Consider the following 21,772-nt stretch of genomic DNA (forward strand, 5'->3'; position numbering starts at 1 on the left):
AATTTTTTTCGTGCGGTCGATATTATCCGAGTTATGGGGGAAAATAATGAGAGTTAGAACATAATTATTGAATTACATATTTCGTTTATTATTAGATTTACGACAAAAATGTACCGATAAAAAATAAAGAGAATTAAATTTTATACAATTTTGATTTCTTTCACCTTTTTGCTAAAATCAATACTTAAGGTAGTACGTAGTCGGTAAATGCGCGAGCGTAAGACCTGATTCATTTTATAGCAATGGTTTTTGTTCAGCATCTACGCCATTTTTAACTTTTCGATAACAACGGCCGGAACTAAAATTGTTCCACATATGATTTCCTACAATTTCTCATTAACAATTTTTTTGGTGCGGTTGATATTTTTGGAGTTAAGCGGAAAAATAGTAAAAAGGGGTGGGAGGCATAATTATCCCAAGTTTTATAATTTTATCATTTAGGGAAGGTCAATAGTAGTGTAAATTTAAAATTGCTACTGAATTCCGCCGTTGCGTTAGCCGCCATATTGATTTTAAAGAAGAAGCGTTGTTGCTTAATGTCTCCGCCATTTTCAACTTTTTGAAAAAATGGTAGGAATAGAATTGTTGGAAATGCAATCTCCTACAATTTCTTTTGCACATTTTTTATGCGATCACTATTTTTCGAGTTAAGGGGTAAAATAGTGAAAGCGGAGGGGAAGCATAATTATTGAATAATTGTCTCGTGTATCATTAATTTAAGGACATGATTGTACGTAAACAAAAATAAAGAGAATTATATTTTATACAGTTTTTGAAACTTCCATTAAGTTTTTTGTCAACTGAATATACTTTTGTTCTAATATTTTTTTTTTAATTTTGGACCCTGTTTGGGAAATTTCCCCACCCCTCCCCCTTCGTAGGTTCTGTGGTCTCTCTAGCCAGAGAACGAGCCTTCGTAGGTTCACTGGTACTCTCGAAAAATTGTGGTAACTCGCTATTGTAACAAACTCAGTCCTTAAGATTTTTGTCGAAAAGTTGAAAATGGCGGAGATATGGAACAAAAACATTTACTATAAAACCAATCAGGTCTTACGCTCGCGCCTTTACCGCATACGTACTACGTTAAATATTGATTTTATGAAAAAAATGGATCAAATGAAAATTGTATAAAATTTAATTCACTTTTATTTTTGTATAGGTACATTTTTGTCGTAAAACTAATAATAAAAGAAGTAATTCAATAATTATGCTCCAACTCACTGCTTCCCCCATAACTCGGAAAATATCGACCGCACGAAAAAAATTAAAATGATCGAAAATTGAATTTTCAACAATTTTAGTACTTACACGTTTTGTCGAAAAGTTGAGAATGGCGGAGATATTGAGCAAAAACCGTTCTCGTTTAAAATCAAGATGGCGGCTAACGCTACAGCGGAATTCAGTCGAGATTTTAAATTTATATTACTATTAACCCTTCTTAAAGATTAGAAAAATTTAATTTGGGACAGCTTGGCATGCAAGGTCGACTGCTATCCCGACGGGGCTAAAGGTAGGTATAGTCTTTTTACTACAAAAGCAAGGTTATGTAGGTCAAAATTTCTGACGTCAGAGCACTGACAAATTATTAGAATGTGACTTTTCGTCATGGCCACGTTAATGCCATTACCTGTCAGATATTTTCTTTGTTTTTGTTTACTGTACAAATAATATATCTAATTATTTTTTCCTATTAATGATGTCAATCGGTTTTCATTTCTTGCCGAAATATATTAATAATACGCCGAAATATTTGTAATGTTAATTAAATCAACTTTAAAATTGACATTTCTTTAGCTGACCGAACTGACCGATCTTGCAAAAGTGTCAAAATGATATAATAATAGGGCTTTTCATTCACAGTCATTTGTTTCGAGCTTCTATCATATGTTGTATAATCCGGGTATATTAATATTATACACAGATTATACAACATATGACGGAAGCTCGAAACAAATGACAATCGATGAAAGCCCTATAAGAAAAACGTAATCGCGAGTACATTGAGAATTTTAGAATTATATTAATTAAATAACCAAAAACATATTTTATTATTAATAATATAAATTTTATGAAACATTCCTTTAAGTTAAATACTCCAGAAAATAATAATTTTATTTAAATATATCAGACAATCGTACGCTGTAACGCTGTAATCGTACTGATGTAACAGTTCTGTGTTGCTACATTTTTCTTCATTTCCTACACAATTTGATTCAAAATATAGCTCTACACTGTAGGTACTGTTTTTATAAATACCTACACATATTAAAATATACCTTAATTTAAAAACTATTGCAATTATTGTTGTGTACCTATACTATTGTGTTTGTGTTCGTATTGAGAAACATTCTTGCTTCTTTAATAGATTATTTATTTTTAAACAAGGACGAAAAATTGGATTCCATTTTACCATTAACTGCAGAGAATAGATGTAAGTTAAAGAATTTAGATTTCTCAGATTAGCTTTATAGGTCTGGATCCCGCGTATGAAAAAAAAGTTGATTATTAGCAAGCTGAAAATGTGTTAATAGCTTAAGGGTGTCTAGTCAGACAAACTTTGATATATGGGAACACTGAAACAGGGGTAGTTTTAACTGTGGAACAGGTTAAAAATTTGGAACGGTCACACCACCAAAACGGCACATTTATTTTGTCCGACAGAACAGACTTAAACTCTCCGAACAGAGATTAAACTCTCATGCAAAAATCAGGCTGCTATTTATCACCTGTCAGAATTCCTGTCATTTGACATATTCTACATGTTCCACTCATTAAAACGCCCATTTGGTGATAAATAGCAGTCTGATTTTTGCATGAGAGTTTAATCTCTGTTCGAAGAGTTTAAGTCTGTTCTGTCGGACAAAATAAATGTGCCGTTTTCGTGGTGTGACCGTTCCAAATTTTTAACCTGTTCCACAGTTAAAACTACCCCTGTTTCAGTGTTCCCATATATCAAAGTTTATCCGACTAGACACCCTTAAGCTATTAACAAATTTTCAGCTTGCTATTAATCAACTTTTTTTCATACGCGGGATCCAGACCTATTATTAGAAATAAGTTTATTATTATATTTAAAGATCTGAAAGTTTTCTTATGAATTTTAGCGTTTGCAGTACTTAGTTTTAAAAATATTAAATAATCTATTTTAATGATTATACCTACATTGTGGTAATATTGTTGGTAAATAATATATTTCGGCATGTAATGAAAAACAAATTGACATCATTAATTTGAATAAATAACCGTAGCTATTATTTTTATAGTAAACAAAAAAATCTGACAAGTAATGACATAAACGTGGCCATGATGAAAAGTTACATTCAAATGTTTGACAGTGCTGTTACGCCAGAAATTTTGACCTACGTAATCTTGCTTTTGTAGTAAAAAGACTATACATATATAAAATTTCGCTGATTTAAACTAACGAACTATCAAAAATAACAGTATATTATTTAAAAAATGAACAAGTTTCGTTCGTCGAAAATAAATGCAATTCTTTATGCATTTATGATATCCACAAATGTCGCCTGCTTAATCGCAAAATAGATTATGTTACCCTTTATGTAAGCTCTCTTTTACAAATAAATTTAAACTCATATAAGTTTGAAGTCTAATTTTTACTTTTAATTTTTAGTTAACAATTTTAGTTTTTTTTTATTAAACGAGAATATTGCATGTTTGTGAATGTGTTTTGAGTATCTCAAAGAAAAATCTGTAAAAATTACTGTTACAATATTTCATGTTTTTTTTTCAATTTTCTAAAATAAAATATCGCATTTTGGATAAACAAAACTTTGTTCTCTTTTTGGGGAATAATTCAACACAAATGTATCATCGTTACCAGCGCGAAATAATAAAAAAAACAGTAGTTAGTAGGCAGTTTTAGCATATCGGGTCTGTATCAGAACTGTAGATATATACCCAATCAACGTATATTTAAAAGCCTCATAATCCTTAAAACTTGTTAAATTTTGGATCAAATAAGTTTTAGGTCGTTTTAGTGTATCGGGACTGTATGAGCCCTGTGAATATATATTCTTGGTTTATTTATACACCATACGGTGTTGCCAGGTGTAGGGCTTCTAGGCGTATGTTAACTATGCGAAATATATACAGCTAGTTGAGCGCGACCGAAGCGCCCTCGAATCTGCCGAACGGTGAACTAAATCTGTATATAATATGATGTATTACCGATTTTTCAAGCCCAGCTAAAAATTCACCCCCTGCACCCCCTACACCCCTAGAATCCAATACTATAAGTAAACGTTGTCAGACCCGAAGCCGGGTCTGACAACGTCACTTTTGGACTGAATAGGCGGTGAAGTATGACGTTTTGGGACTGTATAAGAGGTCAAACAAATATATATATATATATATATATATATATATATATATATATATATATATATATATATATATATATATATATATATAATAAATAATGTAGTAAAACAAATGATAGTGTTCATTTGTTCTTATGGTTCTTCCAATTCCGCCATCGAATAATGTTTACCCCTTTTTGGTGGCAGCGGCATAATGTAATAGTTATTACCAGTATTTTTTATCTCAAACAAAACGTAATAATTAGCGACAATTTCACTTTACGGTACTAACGCATTCGCAATACTAAACACCTTCTCAGTTACCCCTCCTACTCATCCCGCTCGAGGCACTTTAGGTGGGCGGTTCACGCCCATTCATTAAGAAAACATCTGATGACACTATATTTTATATTTTGTTTACGTTATTTTTTGTCTATCCGCAAATAATCGCTAACCGCAGCGAAGCGGTTAGCCCTGTCGCATAAATGCGTTTCCCGCACATCTCGTGCACTACTGAAATTACGCAAATATGCGTAGTCCCCGCAGTCAAAGGGTTAATGTACATGCCAGCTGTCTGGCATGTACCTATAATACATGTGTATTCTCCTAATCACATCCACAAATTCAGTATGTCGTTTCCAAGCAATATCGCTTCATAGCACTATACCACCACCACCACCAAAACTAACGCTCTGTATGAGGTTCTAACTGACATAACGTTCCCTGTAGGGAAGTGAGATAGACGACATTTCGTCTATAGAAGAGTTGGCGAACGGTTTGCCAGTTGCAACCTCATACAAAGCGTTAGTTTTGATGGTGGCGTCATAGTACTATGCAGCGGTATTACTTACTTGGAAATGACATAACGCACTTGTGGAGGTGATTAGGCGAATGAGAGCTGACATGTAGATTGAAAACATTTTAGGTCATGTTTTGTCATTTGCCAGCCATATGGGATATGACAGAATCGTGCTAATGAACGATAACGAACGTCCTCATGTCTCTAGAATGGTGAATACCTAACTTGATGAGATTCAGTTTAAAATATTATATTGGCCACCATGTAGCCCATATCAGATCTAAATCCGATCGAGCATTTGTATTTGACATTTTTTAAATCGCATTTGGAAAAGAAATCCTCTTCACATATTCGATATTTTTTTCCATATTACAATAATAAAGTTTCCCATATGCCGACTTAATTAAAAAGAAATACTCCCTGAACATTATTAAAATTTATTTATATATTTTTATAGCTAGAAGATTAGACAAGGAGATTAAAGAGGTGTTAGAAGACTATAGCCAAGATAATGATAAGAAAATTCAGTTACTTACAGGTAGAAGAGTTACACTAGCAGAAGAGTTAAGTAAGTATCACGTTGATTTTGTAAGTATGGCGTTGAATTTTTTACAATGCAAATTCTAGGCCGTGTCGTTTGTTTACTCAACGTATGTGTATATAACAAATCACTAAAATTATTGGGTAGACAGCTCAATAAAGACTACGTATACTCTTTTCTACGGAATCTTATATTTCGTCAGCAGTCGTTAACATCGTCAGGGACACTAAAAAAATATATTAAAGATACAATGGTGATATTCTTCTTCTTTAAGTGCCGTCTTCTAATCGGAGGTTGGATATCATCACTATCTTTACTCCATCTACCGCTGCTCTGAAGAGTTCTATCGAACTGCATTTAAACCAGTTCCTTAAATTCTTCAACCATGACACTTTCCTTCTTCCTATACTCTTTCCTACTCTTATCTTTATCTATATTATCAGTCTTAGCATTTCATATCGCTGTCTCATTACGTGTCCCAGATACTGTAACTTTCTTACTTTTATTGTGTTTGTTATTTCGCATTATTTGCCCATTTCTCGCAATACTTCCGTGTTCGTTTTCTTCTCTGTCCATGCTATTCTAAGATCCTTCTTTAACACCACAAATGACTAACTTATTTATGTGTTCTTGCTTCAATGTTCAGCTTTCAGTATCGAGAACACGTAGCATTTCAAAGCTCTTACTCTCAGTTCTAAGCTAAGATCTTTGTTGCAGAGAACTGTTTTCATTTTTACAAACGCATTTCTTGCTATTTTTATCCTGGTCTTTACTTCTGTTGTTTGATCATTTTTCTCTGAAATCCAGGTCCCTAGGTATTTGTATTTATCAACCCTTTCAATCGGTACATTTCCCAAATGTATGCTTGCTTGTATGTTTGTTTTCTTAGTTATTATCATGTATTTGGTCTTTTTTATATTCATTTTTAGTCAATATTCTTCACAGAAACCGTTTGTTTTATTTAGTAGTAATTGGAGTTGCTCAGCAGAACTTGCCATAATCATGATATCTTATGTTCTTAATAGATCTTCCGTTAATTATTATTCCTTCACTTTGAGATAGTAATGCTTCTTCAAAAATGGCTTCACTATCTGCATTAAAGAGTCATCATCATCAGCCTCTCTCAATCCACTGCTGGACATAGGCCTCCCCTGTTTGTCTCCAAAGTGTTCTATCTTGTGCTTGCTGTATCCAGTTTTTTGTTGTTTTTCGTAAGTCGTCTTGCCATCGTGTTGGTGGTCTTCCTCTGCTACGTTTATCTTATCGGCTCTTGGTCTCCATTCGACTAGTTTGCCAGTCCATCTTCCGTCCTTCATTCTGGCAACGTGTCCAGCCCATTTCCATTTTAAGTTACAGCTTCTTTCAGTGACGTCTATGACTTTGGTCTTAGCTCGTAGATCTTCGTTTCTAATCCTGTCTCGCAGGGTGGCCCCTATCATTGATCGCTCCATTCTTCTCTGCGCTACTCTTAGTTTTTGTGCGTTTTTCTTTGTGAGCGATAATGTTTCTGCACAATAGGTCATCACCGGTAGCACGCATTGGTCGAAAACTTTTTTCTTCATATTAGTTGGAATGTCACTCTTAAAAACATTCCTAAGACATCCTTGTATTATTCTTCTGGATACTTCGGTTGTTTGATTGTCCTTACCTATCTTAATTTCGTGACCCAGATATATACAGCGTGTCTACTTAAGTTGGAAACATATGGGAAACTTTTTTGTTATTCATTTTACGAGAAAAAGTTATTCATTATAAAAAGTTCTGCATTCTCTAAAACCTAAGATTCAATCATCAGATATTAAATTTTGTCAATATTATACGAGGTATGTCAAAAAATATGAATTTCGTTCAAGAGTAGAGTACCTTTATTTCTCTCAATACCGAAAATTCTTATTATGAAAAGTTGTTTGGAAATAAAAACTAAGATCAAATATGCAATTACATGCTTCTAATTGGAAAAAAATATTTTCCAAATTTTTCTCAAAGGGCATCGCACACATCTTATGGAAAATATAATGTCACTCAAATTCAATAAAATTTATACGAATAGATTCGTTTTAAATTAACGGTCAAATCTTATCATTGCGCCAACTCTTAATTATGATTAATTACGGCGTAAATTGCAATTAAAGTTTATCGAAATCACATTTTTGGAGTCAGTAAAAGTGTCAGTTACAATCACTATTGCTCTGGGTGCTATTTAAAAGAGCTTAAACCCCGCTGGGCCTAAGCGGATTAGTGAAACTAATCCGCTGATTTATGGAGTACCGACAATTTGGGTGTTTTAAAATATTTTTTCTCTCTCTAACTTATGTACGTACCCATTTGATTTCAGATTTATTTATATCAATTTCTGCTCTTAATATTGAAAATATAGAGTTGGCGCAATGATAAGATTTGACCGTTAATTTAAAACGAATTTATTCGTATAAATTTTATTGAATTTGAGTGACATTATATTTTCCATAAGATGTGTGCGATGTCCTTTATTGATACTAACTTCGTTTTTATTTATTACACATACGATAACTCTTTTATTATTACTTTTACGAAAAAAAGGTATTCTTTATAAAAAGCTCTGTATGTCCTAAGACCGAAGATGCAACCATCAGATATCACATTTTATACGAGGTATGTCAAAAAATATGAATTTCACTCAAGAGTAAAGTACCTTTATTTTTCACAATATTGAAAACGGTTATTAAAAAAGTTGTTTAGAATTAAAAACTATGTTTCAATATGCAATTACATCCTTCTAATTGAAATATTGTGAAATATAAAGATACTATAATCTTGAGCGAATTTCATATTTTTTGACACACCTCGTATAAAATTAATAAAAGTTGATATATCATGGTTGTGTCTTAGCTTTTAGACCATGCAAAGCTTTTTATGAAGAATAACTTTTTTTTCGTAAAATGAATAATAAACGAGTTATCATATTTGTAATAATTAAAAACGATGTTGGGTATCCATAAATTTGAGAAATTTTTTTTTTCAATTAGAAGCATGTAATTGCATATTTGATCTTAGGTTTTAATTCCAAACAACTTTTTATCATAAGAATTTTCGATATTGAGAGAAATAAAGGTACTTTACCCTTGACCGAAATTAATATTTTTTTACATACCTCGTATAATATTGAGAAAATTTAATATCTGATGGTTGAATCTTAGGTTTTGGGGTATGCAGAACTTTTTATAAAGAATAACTTTTTTTCGTAAAATTAATAATAAAAAAGTTTCCCATATGTTTCCAACTTAAGTAGACACGCTGTATATATATATATATATATATATATATATATATATATATATATATATATATATATATATATATTTGTCCACCAGTTCTATTTGTTCATTTTGTATTTCAAGGTGTTTACTTGGTACTAAGTTCGTCATATATTTTGTTTTTGTTATATTAATTTTTAAGCCTATGTTATGACAGGCTGTACTAAGTTCTTCCAACATTTTCTTTGTTTGTCCCAAATCGTCTGCAATCAGTACTATATCGTCTGCGTAGCTTAGGTGGTGTAGCATCTCTCCGTCCACATTTATTCCTTTGTCACCCCATTCGAGGGTTTTGATCACTTTTTCTAGAGCCGATATGAAAAGTTTAGGTGACAACGTATCACCTTGTCGGATACCTCTTTGGATTTTTATTTGGTTGCTGTTAGCATGTAGTTGTATCGAGCTTGTCGCATTTTTATATATATATTACATATTAGCCTCGAATATCGGCTATCAATGCGGCTCTCGTTTAGTGCTTCTATAACACTGTCGAGTTCTACTGAGTCGAATGCTTTGTGGAAATCTACGAATGTTAAAACTAAGGGCTTGTTATATTCTATGGATTTTTCGATGAGTTGTTTTATTGTTTGGAGGTGATCGTTGGTTCCAAAGTTTGCTCTGAATCCAGCTTGTTTTCTACTTTGATATAGGTCTAATTTCTTGTCTAATCTTGTGGTGATTACTCTCGTGAAAAGTTCATAAAGATGGTTTAACAGACTGATTGGTCGGTAAGTTTCCAGGTCAGTTTTTTCTCCTTTTTTGTGCAGAAGAATTATTTTGGCTCTATTCCATTCAGATGGTATGGATTTCTTTGCCAAACATAGATTAAAGAGATCTTTTATTTTTCTCATTAGAGGTTTACCGCCATTCTTAACAGCCTCGATCACTATTCCATCGTCTCCTGGCGATTTATTGGATTTCATTTTATTCATCGCTTGTCTAATTTCACTGAGAGTTATTTCTGGCATGAGTTCAGAGCTTTGATTTAATATTGTTTAGTTTATTGCATCTTTTAGCTGTGTTTGGTTTGTTCGTCTGCTTTTATAAAGTTCTCCATAGAAGTCTTCTACTATTGTTAAAAGCTCCTCTCTATTTGTTGTTATGTCGCCCTTTTTGTTTTTTAATTTATTTAATGATCTGACTTTTTCCATTATTTAGTTTTCTTCATTTTCTTCATTAAAGAGTAATGGAGACATAATAGATCCCTGCCTAACCCCTCTCCTGATTTCAATTTCTGGACTGGGTTCGTTATCTATTACAATTTGTGCTCTTTGATTCCAGTAAAGGTTTGTTATTATTCTTAAGTCCCTTTTTTCTATGTTTTTTGTCTTTAGAATTGTTGGACTAATTTTTCATGTCTTTGTCAAATGCTTTCCCAAAATCACCGTAACATCATGCACATCCACATTCATGTCCATGCATTAGCTAACACATTAAAAGCAAATAACGCCTCTCTGATTCCTTGTCCGTTTCTGAACCCAAACTGATTATCATCTATTCCTTCTTCCAGTTTTTTATTTATACGGCCATGTATTATTTTCAAGAATAATTTGAGAATGTGACTTATTAATGATATTGTTCTGTATTCACTGCAATCTTTAGCGTTTGTATTTTTAGGGATAGCACAAAAGGTGGAGAGTAACCACTGCTTTGGTATATTTCCTGTTTTGTACACTGTGTTAAACAAGTCTACGATAATGTCATAAGGTTTCATCATTTATGCATTTTAAGCTTTCTACTGGGATTTGGTCTGGACCTACTGCTTTACAATTTTTGCTGTTTTTTAATGCCCATTTAATTTCCTCTTTTAATATCTTTAACACCATATTATCTTCTACTTCGACTTCCATCTCCTCTGTTCTATTGTCTTTGAACAATTCATTTATGTATTCTGTCCTCTTTTAGTATTCCCGGTTTTCTTTTTCTGTTGTTCTGAGTTAATTCTTTAATTTTTTGTGTGTTAAAACTATCCTGGAATATTGGACGCTCTTGCGTTTCTTAGTCAAAATTGAAAGATGGCTGATTGGCTGGATCAGCGCAAGAGACTCAACAACATAATGATACTAAATTACGAACTCGTTTTAAGCCCGGTGACTAGAAATTCAGTTCTTTCTATATCCTTAATGAGTCGTTAAGGGTCATTAATATTGACTTTATAATTACGGTTTTAAGGTAACCGATACTAAATTAAAAAAATTGCAACCTTTACCAAACTTTATAGAGTATGAATTAAAGATGGTATTATTACATTTTGTTAAAATTTTGGTACCTATAAAACAATCTGTGTAAAATCAAACTCCATTTATTATTTAAGTAAGTAATAATTTTGTAATTAGTGCGGTTTCAAATATACATTCTTCTCACATTGTTTAATATTGCAACGCTACTGCATCGGTCATATTAATTGATATTCAATTATCTGCGCGATAAACTATTTCGTGGAAGGGCTCGCCACTTGATTTGACACAGCCTCTATCCATAATTTGAGAATAATTTCCAAAAAAAAAATTTCAATTAGAAGAATGTAATTGCATATTATAACATAATTCCAAACAACTTTTTTTAATAACAATTTTCGATATTCTGAAATATAAAGGTAGTTTACTCTTGAGTGAAATTCATATTTTTTAACATATAGGTCTGGATCCCGCGTATGAAAAAAAAGTTGATTAATAGCAAGCTGAAAATTTGTTAATGGCTTAAGGGTGTCTAGTCGGACAAACTTTGATATATAGGAACACTGGAACACGGGAAGTTTTAATTGTGGAACAGGTTAAAAATTTGGAACGGTCAGGCCACGAAAACGTCACATGTATTTTGTCCGACAGAACTTCCAATTGATTTGTTGCCCTTTCATTAAACTCTCATGCAAAAATCAGGCTGCTATTTATCATCAAATGGGAATTATAATGAGTGGAACACGTAGAATATGTCAAATTACAGGAATTATGACAGGTGTTAAATAGCAGTCTGATTTTTGTATGAGAGTTTAATGAAAGGGTAACAAATCAATTGGAAGTTCTGTCGGACAAAATACATGTGACGTTTTCGTGGTCTCACCGTTCCAAATTTTTAACCTGTTCCACAATTAAAACTTCCCCTGTTCCACAATTAAAACTTCCCCTGTTCCAGTGTTCCCATATATCAAAGTTTGTCCGACTAGACACCCTTAAGTTATTAACAAATTTTCAGCTTGCTATTAATCAACCTTTTTTCATACGCGGGATCCAGACCTAATATCTTGTACACTGTTGATAACATTAGATATCTGATGATTAGATCTTAGATTTTATTCTACGAAGAGTAATTTATGAAGAATAACTTTTTTCGTAAAATTGATAATAAAAAAGTTTCCCATATGGTTCCAAATTATAGGGTTTATATACCAAAACTATACCGGGTGGTGAATCGTAAAACGGGCCATAGGAAACTCAATGTTGTAAAATTCTAAACTGTTGAATTCCTGCTTCTCTAATTATTTTACATCAAAAGTTATGAGAAAATATTTGTAGAGGATTGAAATCTGCATTAAAAACAAAAGTTAAAATTGTTCTACGATTTAAACACATTCCAAAATTTTGAAAAATATAATACATTTGTCACAGTAGGTATGTGTGTAAAAATTAGGCCACATGTAACTATTTAACTATCAGTGCGCACACTATTGACTGAATAAAACATCTTTATTTTTAATACTTTCTCCTCAACTGGGGATATCTTATTAACTTTATTGATTTTTAAACAATAAATGATAAAATAAAAATGACAGTTTAAAATATGGTTAATATAATAACCATATAGACTTATATATTATCATAGACAGAGTGTCATTCAGAGCGAAGTGACGACACCATCTTTTTTATTTGGATTAGTGCTGTTTCACTCTTACGCATAGTAAAGCTGCGACAGTTGTCCTCCCCCTTCCGTGCCTATACTCACACTTAATGTCATCTTAGTTTCTCGATACAATGTGCTAGAAAGAGATACCGCAAACCAGTCCATGAGATCTTGTCGTCAGGACGCGCGGAGGGTAGGCTCACTCTATGTTAATATATACCTCTATCATAATAACTGCATTGTTATGGGAGATCTAGGATTACCCGGGTAAAGTTCGAACTATTCGCCAGGTTTCGTTAAAATAAATTCAATTGTAAAGCTGCTGGAAAAATATGTAACTCAACAGCTGGTCTTGTTTTAACAAATAGATTATAATTTTTATTTCTGCAGTGTTTATAGTTTGACTTTCCTTAATTTTATAAAATGCGTTTTTTGCTTCAATTAAGATATCTTTCAAACAGTTACGGCCTTGTCATTACTAGTATGCCCAATTAAGCATGTATCCAAGAGGCAGCAGGTAGAATGTGTTTTACTAGAGTAAAGCCCGAAATTTTAACTATTTAAATTATATTTCGGACTTATTATCGGACATTAACGATCCCTCGCGAGTACTTCGCACTTTAACGGATAATCCTAGAATTACCCATTTACCTAACTTTACCCGTAACATATACATATATTCTATCTGTTCATAAACATATTATTATTTTTCAAAAACTATTTTGATATATTAACTCATATCATTGTTTCAGAGAGAGTGAGGCAGATTCAAGAAAAATTAGAAGAATTTATACAAGCATTAAACAAAGAAAAATAAGTCTAGATGTATTTTAAATTTTAAAATATACTGATACATTTTATACCAAAAAGAGTGTGAAAAACTTTTTGTGAATTCGTACTAATAAAACCACATTTATGTATTTTAAGTATAGTTCTTCCACTCTATCTTTTCCCATGCATGGAATTATTCATGAATTACTTTTTATACTAGGTCTCTTTTTTACTCACAGAAACTAGTATTAAGCAAATAGTAAATTAAGCCGCTTGTACATAGAAACCAAAATAAGTTAAACAAGGATAAACAATATCTCTGTCTTTGATACCTTGCTTACTATGAATTTTGATGGTTATAATTTTCAGTGAGAGTGACATTAGCGCATTTGTTGTTTAGTTTTTTATTTAAATTTATTGTTTATTTGTAGTATTTGTTTTTAGTATTTGTGTATGTCATTTTCAAGCATAATTGTTAGAACGACTATTGTTGCTCTCTTACTTATTTGATTACTTCCGGTAAGTACCTATTTATTTTTTACACAAATGTGACAAGTAATATTTTTTAACCTACAAATTGTCATTATAATACATGAATGTGGCTTTAGTTCTGTCCAATGGAAACTTATTTATTTTAGAGATTACTGTTTAACTTTTTGTTTTTTTTTTATTTATTTATTACCGTTCTATATTTATCTTTATACTAGTTATAGTCGGTATGATGTTCTAACTGTTTAATGTTGAGTCCATCAATATCCTCAATAGTGAAAAAAGATTAAACATTTCAATAAAATAACTTAAAATACGTCACCGAGATAATAGCCATTTCCTAATTGTTACATTGACAATACGTATCAATCGACGTACGTTTCACTTATTGTTTTGATATAACTTGTTTGAAAATGAATCATGACGTTTGGGCAAAGATAAAATGGAAAAACTATATCGTACAGCTTATTGTTCATCAAAAATTATGCATTGACCTTTTCAAGTTGGTTTTATAACATCTATTCAAACACATATTATGTTATAAAATATTTGAAAGATGAAAAATTTGAAAGACTTCAAATGATTTATTTTCAAATATTTCAGAATTTCTCGAAAGTTAAAAAATTCAAAACCTGACAATACTATCAAAGTGTTAACCGTCTTTAGTTTGGTAATGTAAATGTATTTCCAAACTCTTGTTATTATGTTGTTGCAACGTGTTGTTTTAAGGCTGATTTATGTTAGAACGGGACGTGGACGACATGGGACGTGAAACAACTGGGTTTCGTACGGGATTTGATTTAAGGTCTGCGCTCATTAGATCGAATCGGTCAGCAACGGAACGCACAGCTACAGCCCAGAATTAAATGCCCAAGTGCGCATTTATCGACTCGTCAGGTCAGTCAGTGTATTTACATATTTCCGAGAAGATGGATCCAAAAATTATTATTGTTAGTTTGTTATTTTGCTTAAACTTATTAGTTCCTAATAGACGGAGAGGCAGCGCCTAAAAATCTCTCTGAATTTACTAAAGCTAGTTTTTTCACAGTTGATTACCGTGATTGTGTAGAGAAACATACTGCGGTCGGTCAAGCGAAACGTAGAACAGGTGGTACTGACAGCTTGTCAAAGTGACTTACCTGCGGAAGTATTAAATCCATTTACTAAGGCTGAAAATCAGTACACACATTCTAAATTGAATATAAATAAAAGTTATTATAGTCGGTCAGCTGTATGACGGGACAGAGCCGGTCGGTCGGCCCCAATGAATGTACAGGGTTATTCACTATATTTTGACCCCCTTGTAAACTGCTTTATTTACAGAATTAGAAAAAAATGTAAACTACGAAACTTTTCGATTTGTTAATTATGATTTTTTGACATATACAGGGTGTCCCAAACTAATTTATCCAGGCTATATTTCTTAAATGAATAGAGATTTTCGAATGGGACAAAAACTGATATTTTCCATTTGTAATACACTTTAATATGGCGTAGAAAAAATCATCCCCTAAATATTCATCCCTTAGTTACAACCCCTAACTTTAATTTTTTTAATAGCACCCGTACATTTTTTTATAGTTTTGGATGTGGTCTTCTATCGTGTATTCAACAGATTTTTTAAAAATAAAATCGGTTCGTAAATAATCAAGGAATTATCAGTAGTAATTGCACAAGAGCTCTAAAATTCTATATTAATTTTAGAGATCGAGTGCAATTTGTTGCGATTATTTCATGAATAAAACTGTTCAAAACCAAAATTTTATTGTAATTTATTTATGTAAGTACAAATTAGTACAATTAAACACACAGTTGTTATAAATATTTTACGGTTGAAAGTCATCACTTTTATAATTTTTAAAACATTAATTGTCATTAATGTCACTGAATAAATTTTTTCATAGTAACGAAGGGCATCTGACGTAATATACTTGACGACGGGAAATTATCAAAAATTATCGGGTATAATATCACAAGAGAGTGAGAATAAATTGAAAATAATGCGACAGTTTTTCGAAAATTTTTTGTCTGGCAATAGACACGAGAGCCCGCAGGGCTCGTGTGGCTATTGCCCAATGACAACAAATTTGAAAAAAAATGAAGCATTATTTTCTTATTTATTCTTACTGTCGTGTGATATTCGTAAGATTATTTTTTAATACATACATATACAGGGTGTCCCGAAAAATAGTGCGTTCCTTAAAGGTATAGGTAGAAGGCACCATTTAGAACAAAAAACTCTTATAACATTTTTTTCTAAATGCAACCGTTTGACCAAAAAATTAAAATGTATTTTGGTATGTAAATTTAAATCTGACAACTATGTGCGGTACGCAAATTTAAGCATAGACAGTCCCATGTAAATAGATAGAAGATACATAGCTAGTAAACAGATAGTTTTAAAGAATCCTGTTTAGTGTCAATGCCGAAAATGTTTTCGAATAGTGAGTGTATTACCTATTATGTTATTACCTATGAATGGTGTTTGTGAAAGGTTACTTGAAACATCTATTCGGTGTAATAATTATTTTCAAGTAAGTACAACTTAGTTATTTCAGTTCACAAGTAAACAAATTACTGAGACATTATCTTGTGTATTTATGTTCCACTGTAAACTATTAAAACTATGTAATTCAGTTAAAGCCCTCAGCAATACTCAGCATTCAACCCATTTAAACCTTACTAAATACATAATACTAGTTCAGTTAAAAGATGTGTAATTCGTTTAAAATTATGCAATAGGTATTTCACTACATTTCAAAAGAAAATAATTTTAGTAAACAAATCGTAAATACATAAGTATTACCTACTATTAGGTTGGATTATTTTAAATACTGTTAATCACAATCACAAACGAGTTTTTATTATCTGTTATTATTCCGTAGTGCGTACGATGTTGCCAGTTTATTAAAATTTCCAAACATTAAAATACAGGTACATATATGGAAAACAATGTTAACTTTTTTTGGAAACGGTTAACTTTAGAAAAAAATGGTATAGGACTTTTTTGTTCCAAATTGTGTATTCTCTCCATACCTTAAAGGAACGCACTATTTTCCGGGACACCCTGTATTATGGATATTTTGTTAAATGTGACAGTTGTCAAAACTAGGAAACTGGTAAATTATATCGGTAATTTTCTACAGTAGATAATTCTCAGTATAATTTTAATCTGCTTGGACATAATTAAATACGTGATCAAATATCTTACTATACGATTGGAAGTTAAAATCATCAAAAAATAATCAGTTTAATTTAGATTTCTGTAGCTTTCTATTGGTCAGAATCTCATATGAATGAAATAATCAGTTTATTTTTTATTTTTGTTATGTGTCCCAGACTAATTTATCTAGGCTATATCTCTTGAACGAATAGAGATTTTCGAATGGGACAAAAACTGATGTATTCCATTTGTAATACACTTTAATATGGCGTAGAAAAAATCGTCCCCTAAATATTCATCCCTTAGTTACAACCCCTAACTTTAATTTTTTTAATAGCATCCTGTATTTTTTTTAGAGTTTCAGATGTGGTCTTTTATCGTCTATTCAACAGATTTTTTAAAAATAAAATCGGTTTGTAAATAATTAAGAAAATATCAGTTTATTTTTAATTTCTGTTAATTATGGTGTAGTTATTAAAAATTAAAGTTAGTGGTTGTAACTAAGGGATGAACATTTAGGGAATAAATTTTTTCTACGCAATATTAAACTGTATTACAAATGGAATATATAAGTTTTTGTCCCACTCGAAAATCTCTATTCGTTTAAGAGATATAGCCTGGATAAATTAGTCTGGGACAGATAACAAAAATAAAAAATAAACTAATATTTTCTTGATTATTTACAAACCGATTTTATTTTTAAAAAATCTGTTGAATAGACAATAGAAGACCACATCCAAACCTATAAAAAATATACAGGATGCTATTAAAAAAAATTAAGTTAGGGGTTGTAACTAAGGGATGAATATTTAGGGGATGATTTTTTCTACGCCATATTAAAGTGTATTAAAATCTCTATTCGTTTAAGAGATATAGTCTGGATAAATTAGTCTGGGGCTAATCATATCGTACTAATGACGTCATCCATCTGGGCGTGATGTCGTAATCGACTATTTTTTAAATGAGAAAAGGGTCATGTGCTAGCTTATTTGAAAGGTTATTCAATTCTCTATGCAGTAATATAAACATTAAGATAATTATTTATACAGGGTGTCCAAAAAAAATTTTGAATTAATAATTAAACAATTAATTTAATTAAAAAAAATTTTTTGGGCACCCTGTATAAACAATCATGTTAATGTTAATATTACTGAATAGGGAATCGAATAACCTTTCAAATGAGCTAGCACACGACCCCTATTCTCATTTAAAAAAATAGTCGATTACGTCATCACGCCCAGATGGATGACGTCACTAGTACGATATATATGTCAAAAAATCATAATTGAAAAATTGAATAAGTTTTGTATTTTACATTTTTTTCTAATTCTGTAAAAAAAGCAGTTTAGAGGGAGGTCAAAATGTAGTGAATAACCCTGTACATTCATTGGGGGCCGACCGAGCGGCTCTATCCCATCATACAGCTGACCGAGTATAATAACTTTTATTTATGTTCAATTTAGAATATGTGTACTGATTTTCAGCCTTAGTAAATGGATTTAATTACCTCCGCAGGTAAGCAACTTTGACAAGCTGTCAGTACCATCTGTTCTACGTTTCGCTTGACCGACCGCAGTATGTTTCTCTACACAATCACAGTAATAAACTGTGAAATAACTAGCTTTAGTAAATTCAGAGAAATTTTTCAGCGCTGCCTCTTGGACTATAAGGTTGATTATGCAATCTGCAATTTATTAAAATTCTGCAACAGATTGTTTTTGTTATATTTCATTATTTTTTAATTATATTGACGATTTATGTAATTTGAGTATATCGTATTTGCTATTGTTTTTTTTTCTGACTTATTTTAGGATTTGTCTATAAAATTGTACAATGTTCAATGACAATAAAACATATTTCCATCCTATTCTATTTTTGTGCGTGGAAGAGGACCAACAAAATAAACTTTCAAAAATAAAGGAGTGCATGAAATTTGTAAAATCGAAACACGGAAAGGGAATTTGCTACATATTTTATTTCCTGATTTAATCGATCATCAAAACAAATTTTATCAATAATTCAGAATGAGTTACGAAAAACATCAAGAACTCGGATCTATTATAAAAACTCATCTAACAAAACAAAATACATTTAATTCTTTCACTTTAAAAATCATACTATGCTTTCTTTGAAAACTAATACCATTATTTATAATGATTTCCGATAGCATCACATTGAATTCAGCATTTAGTCTAACATCTGCTTACATAAAATAAAGACAACCTTGGACCGCCCACTTGTTTGTTGTTTCGTTGTGGAAGCGCTAACTATACACTGGGTATCGAATCACTACACTGCACTACGGCGAACGGCAAAAGAATTCCGATCGTTGTGGTCCGTTACGTAGCGGGCTGTTCCGTATAAGTGGGCGCCGGCGTTTATACTACGACCGACGAGTCGCTTCCGGCTTCTGCACGGTTTTTTTTTAATTAGTTAAAATACCTAGTTTAAATTAGTTAAATTAATTTTACAAACATGGAATTGCTAGCGATAGCTGTAGCTTTGGTTGAAAATGAAAGAAGGAAAAGGCGATGGGCAGTCTACCCAGCATGGATATAGCTGGGTTATCATTCCTTGCGCACTCAATTAAAAAATGTTCATCGTTCATGTAGAATGCAACTTCTTCGTTAGAATCAACTATTTTCAATAGGAAATAAGCCACAATTTTACAAAAAAAAAATGATTTTATTAACGTTTCGAAGCCATTGGGTTTAATAATAACCAATGGGCCCTTCTTTATCTCCATTATTGGCTAATATATTTATGGAGGATTTCGAAACTAATATCATTTCTAAACAAAATTTAAAACCCACAGTATGGTGGAGATATGTAGATGATGTGTTTTCAATATGGCCTCATAGATCAGAATTGTTGGATACATTCCTGAATATTATAAACGATCAAGAAGAGACAATAAAATTTACAATGGAAAAGGAATACAATAACACTTTGCCTTTCCTCGATGTTTTAGTCTCAAAGAAGGATACTGGATATGAGACTCAAGTGTATAGAAAGCTGAAAATTCATTTTTAGAAGAAAAACAATTGTTAACATCTGTTTTATTAAAAAATGATTATCCTTTATCGTTTATAAATAAGGAATTGTCAAGATTGGATCCAATGGAACAGAACAACTTAGAACGGGATCGTACAACATTCACAAGAAATAATACGAGGAAAATATTAATATCATATATAAAAGGACTATCCGAGAAACTTAAAACAATAGGAAATAAATTCAACATTTCAACAACATTCAAAACAACAAACACATTGAGATCTATTCTATCTAAAACTAAACCTAACAATGAACAAGAAAGAACAAAGAATTGCATTTATCAAATACCTTGTGAATGCGAACAATTTTATTTAGGTGAAACATCACGACGCTTAAACGTTAGAATAAGTGAACATCAGTCTTATATTAAAAATAGAGAATTTGATAGATCTCAAATATGTCAACACGCATGGGATAATGAACATAGAGTTCAGTGGAGTGATTCAAGTATAGTCCTGAAAGAATCAGATAATAAAAAGAGAAAAATCAAATAAGCGGCTCTAATTATGCTAAATGAAACCAATTGTGTCGCAAATTCCTCGGTAGAATGCAGTAGGATGGGGTTACCCATACTGAAAGAGGAAGTCAATAGAAAGAAAATACCACGATTAGTAAGTCAATAACATATCGAGTTAATACAAATTTTATATTTTAGTATTACTTATTGTATATCTATGTATTATTAATATTATTTATAATTTAAACATAATAAAGTCAGCATTTGGTATTAGTTTTTTGAAAGTAAATTAAATGTAAGAATCGTATTACTCCTCTGGTCCTCCAGTCTTGGACATAGGCTTCCCCTTGTACTTACGATGTCGGGATAGTATCACGAGGTTTTTTTTCTTTTTTTTTTTCTGGTTTTCCCTCGTGATTTACTATTGAATCTCTAGCGCGATAATTTTACTGTCATCGTTGCATTTGGTTGTCTTTTTAAAGACAGATCACATGCTATGATTTTTTTGTGACGGATATTCTTGAGTTGGGATTGATTTCATGTAATCGAATGAACTATCTTTTAGTAAAATCTTCCTAGGAACGCAACTCATAAATATTGACGATATCATTTTAAAGTCTTCTACTTTAAAATGTATAATATACGTCTAAATTGCCAATATAAATGAGTCACATTAAATAAATTATTAGAAGAATTTTTTTACTTAGCAACAACATTTTTGTTTATTTTAGTAGTATTTTGTATTTTGACAACGAAACCCGATTTGGGCTTCGAAACGTTAATCATTTTTTTGGTAAAATTGTGGCTTATTTCCCATTGAAAATAGTTGATTATAAAAATGCCACAAGGAAATACCTTCAGAACAACATTCTTCGTTAGAAGCCTCTTCTGGTCCTCCAGTCTTGGACATAGGCTTCCCCTTGTGCTTTCCATATTCGCTTGCTTTGTGCTATCTGGTGCTAGTTTCTTCCAATGTCGTCGATCCATTTTTTGCGTTCTTGCTCTGTCTTGTTTATGTGCTCTTGGTCGCCATTGTATTATTC

General features: G+C 31.7%; 1 protein-coding gene across 3 annotated transcripts in view; it reads left to right on the forward strand.

Moving 5' to 3' along the window:
* Nucleotides 1-13,712, forward strand: part of LOC114337779 (dynamin-like 120 kDa protein, mitochondrial) — a 231,158-nt gene extending 217,446 nt beyond the window's left edge. For all 3 annotated transcript variants that reach the window (XM_050656057.1, XM_050656058.1, XM_050656059.1), the window contains 2 exons: nt 5,579-5,689; nt 13,545-13,712. In XM_050656057.1, the coding sequence (XP_050512014.1) occupies nt 5,579-5,689; nt 13,545-13,609 (176 nt within the window). In that variant the 3' untranslated portion in view covers nt 13,610-13,712. The remainder of the gene's footprint in view (nt 1-5,578; nt 5,690-13,544) is intronic.
* The last annotated feature ends 8,060 nt before the right edge of the window (nt 13,713-21,772 follow it).

This window comes from Diabrotica virgifera, chromosome 7 (assembly GCF_917563875.1).
Source record: "Diabrotica virgifera virgifera chromosome 7, PGI_DIABVI_V3a".
Classification (NCBI taxonomy): Eukaryota; Metazoa; Arthropoda; class Insecta; order Coleoptera; family Chrysomelidae; genus Diabrotica; species Diabrotica virgifera.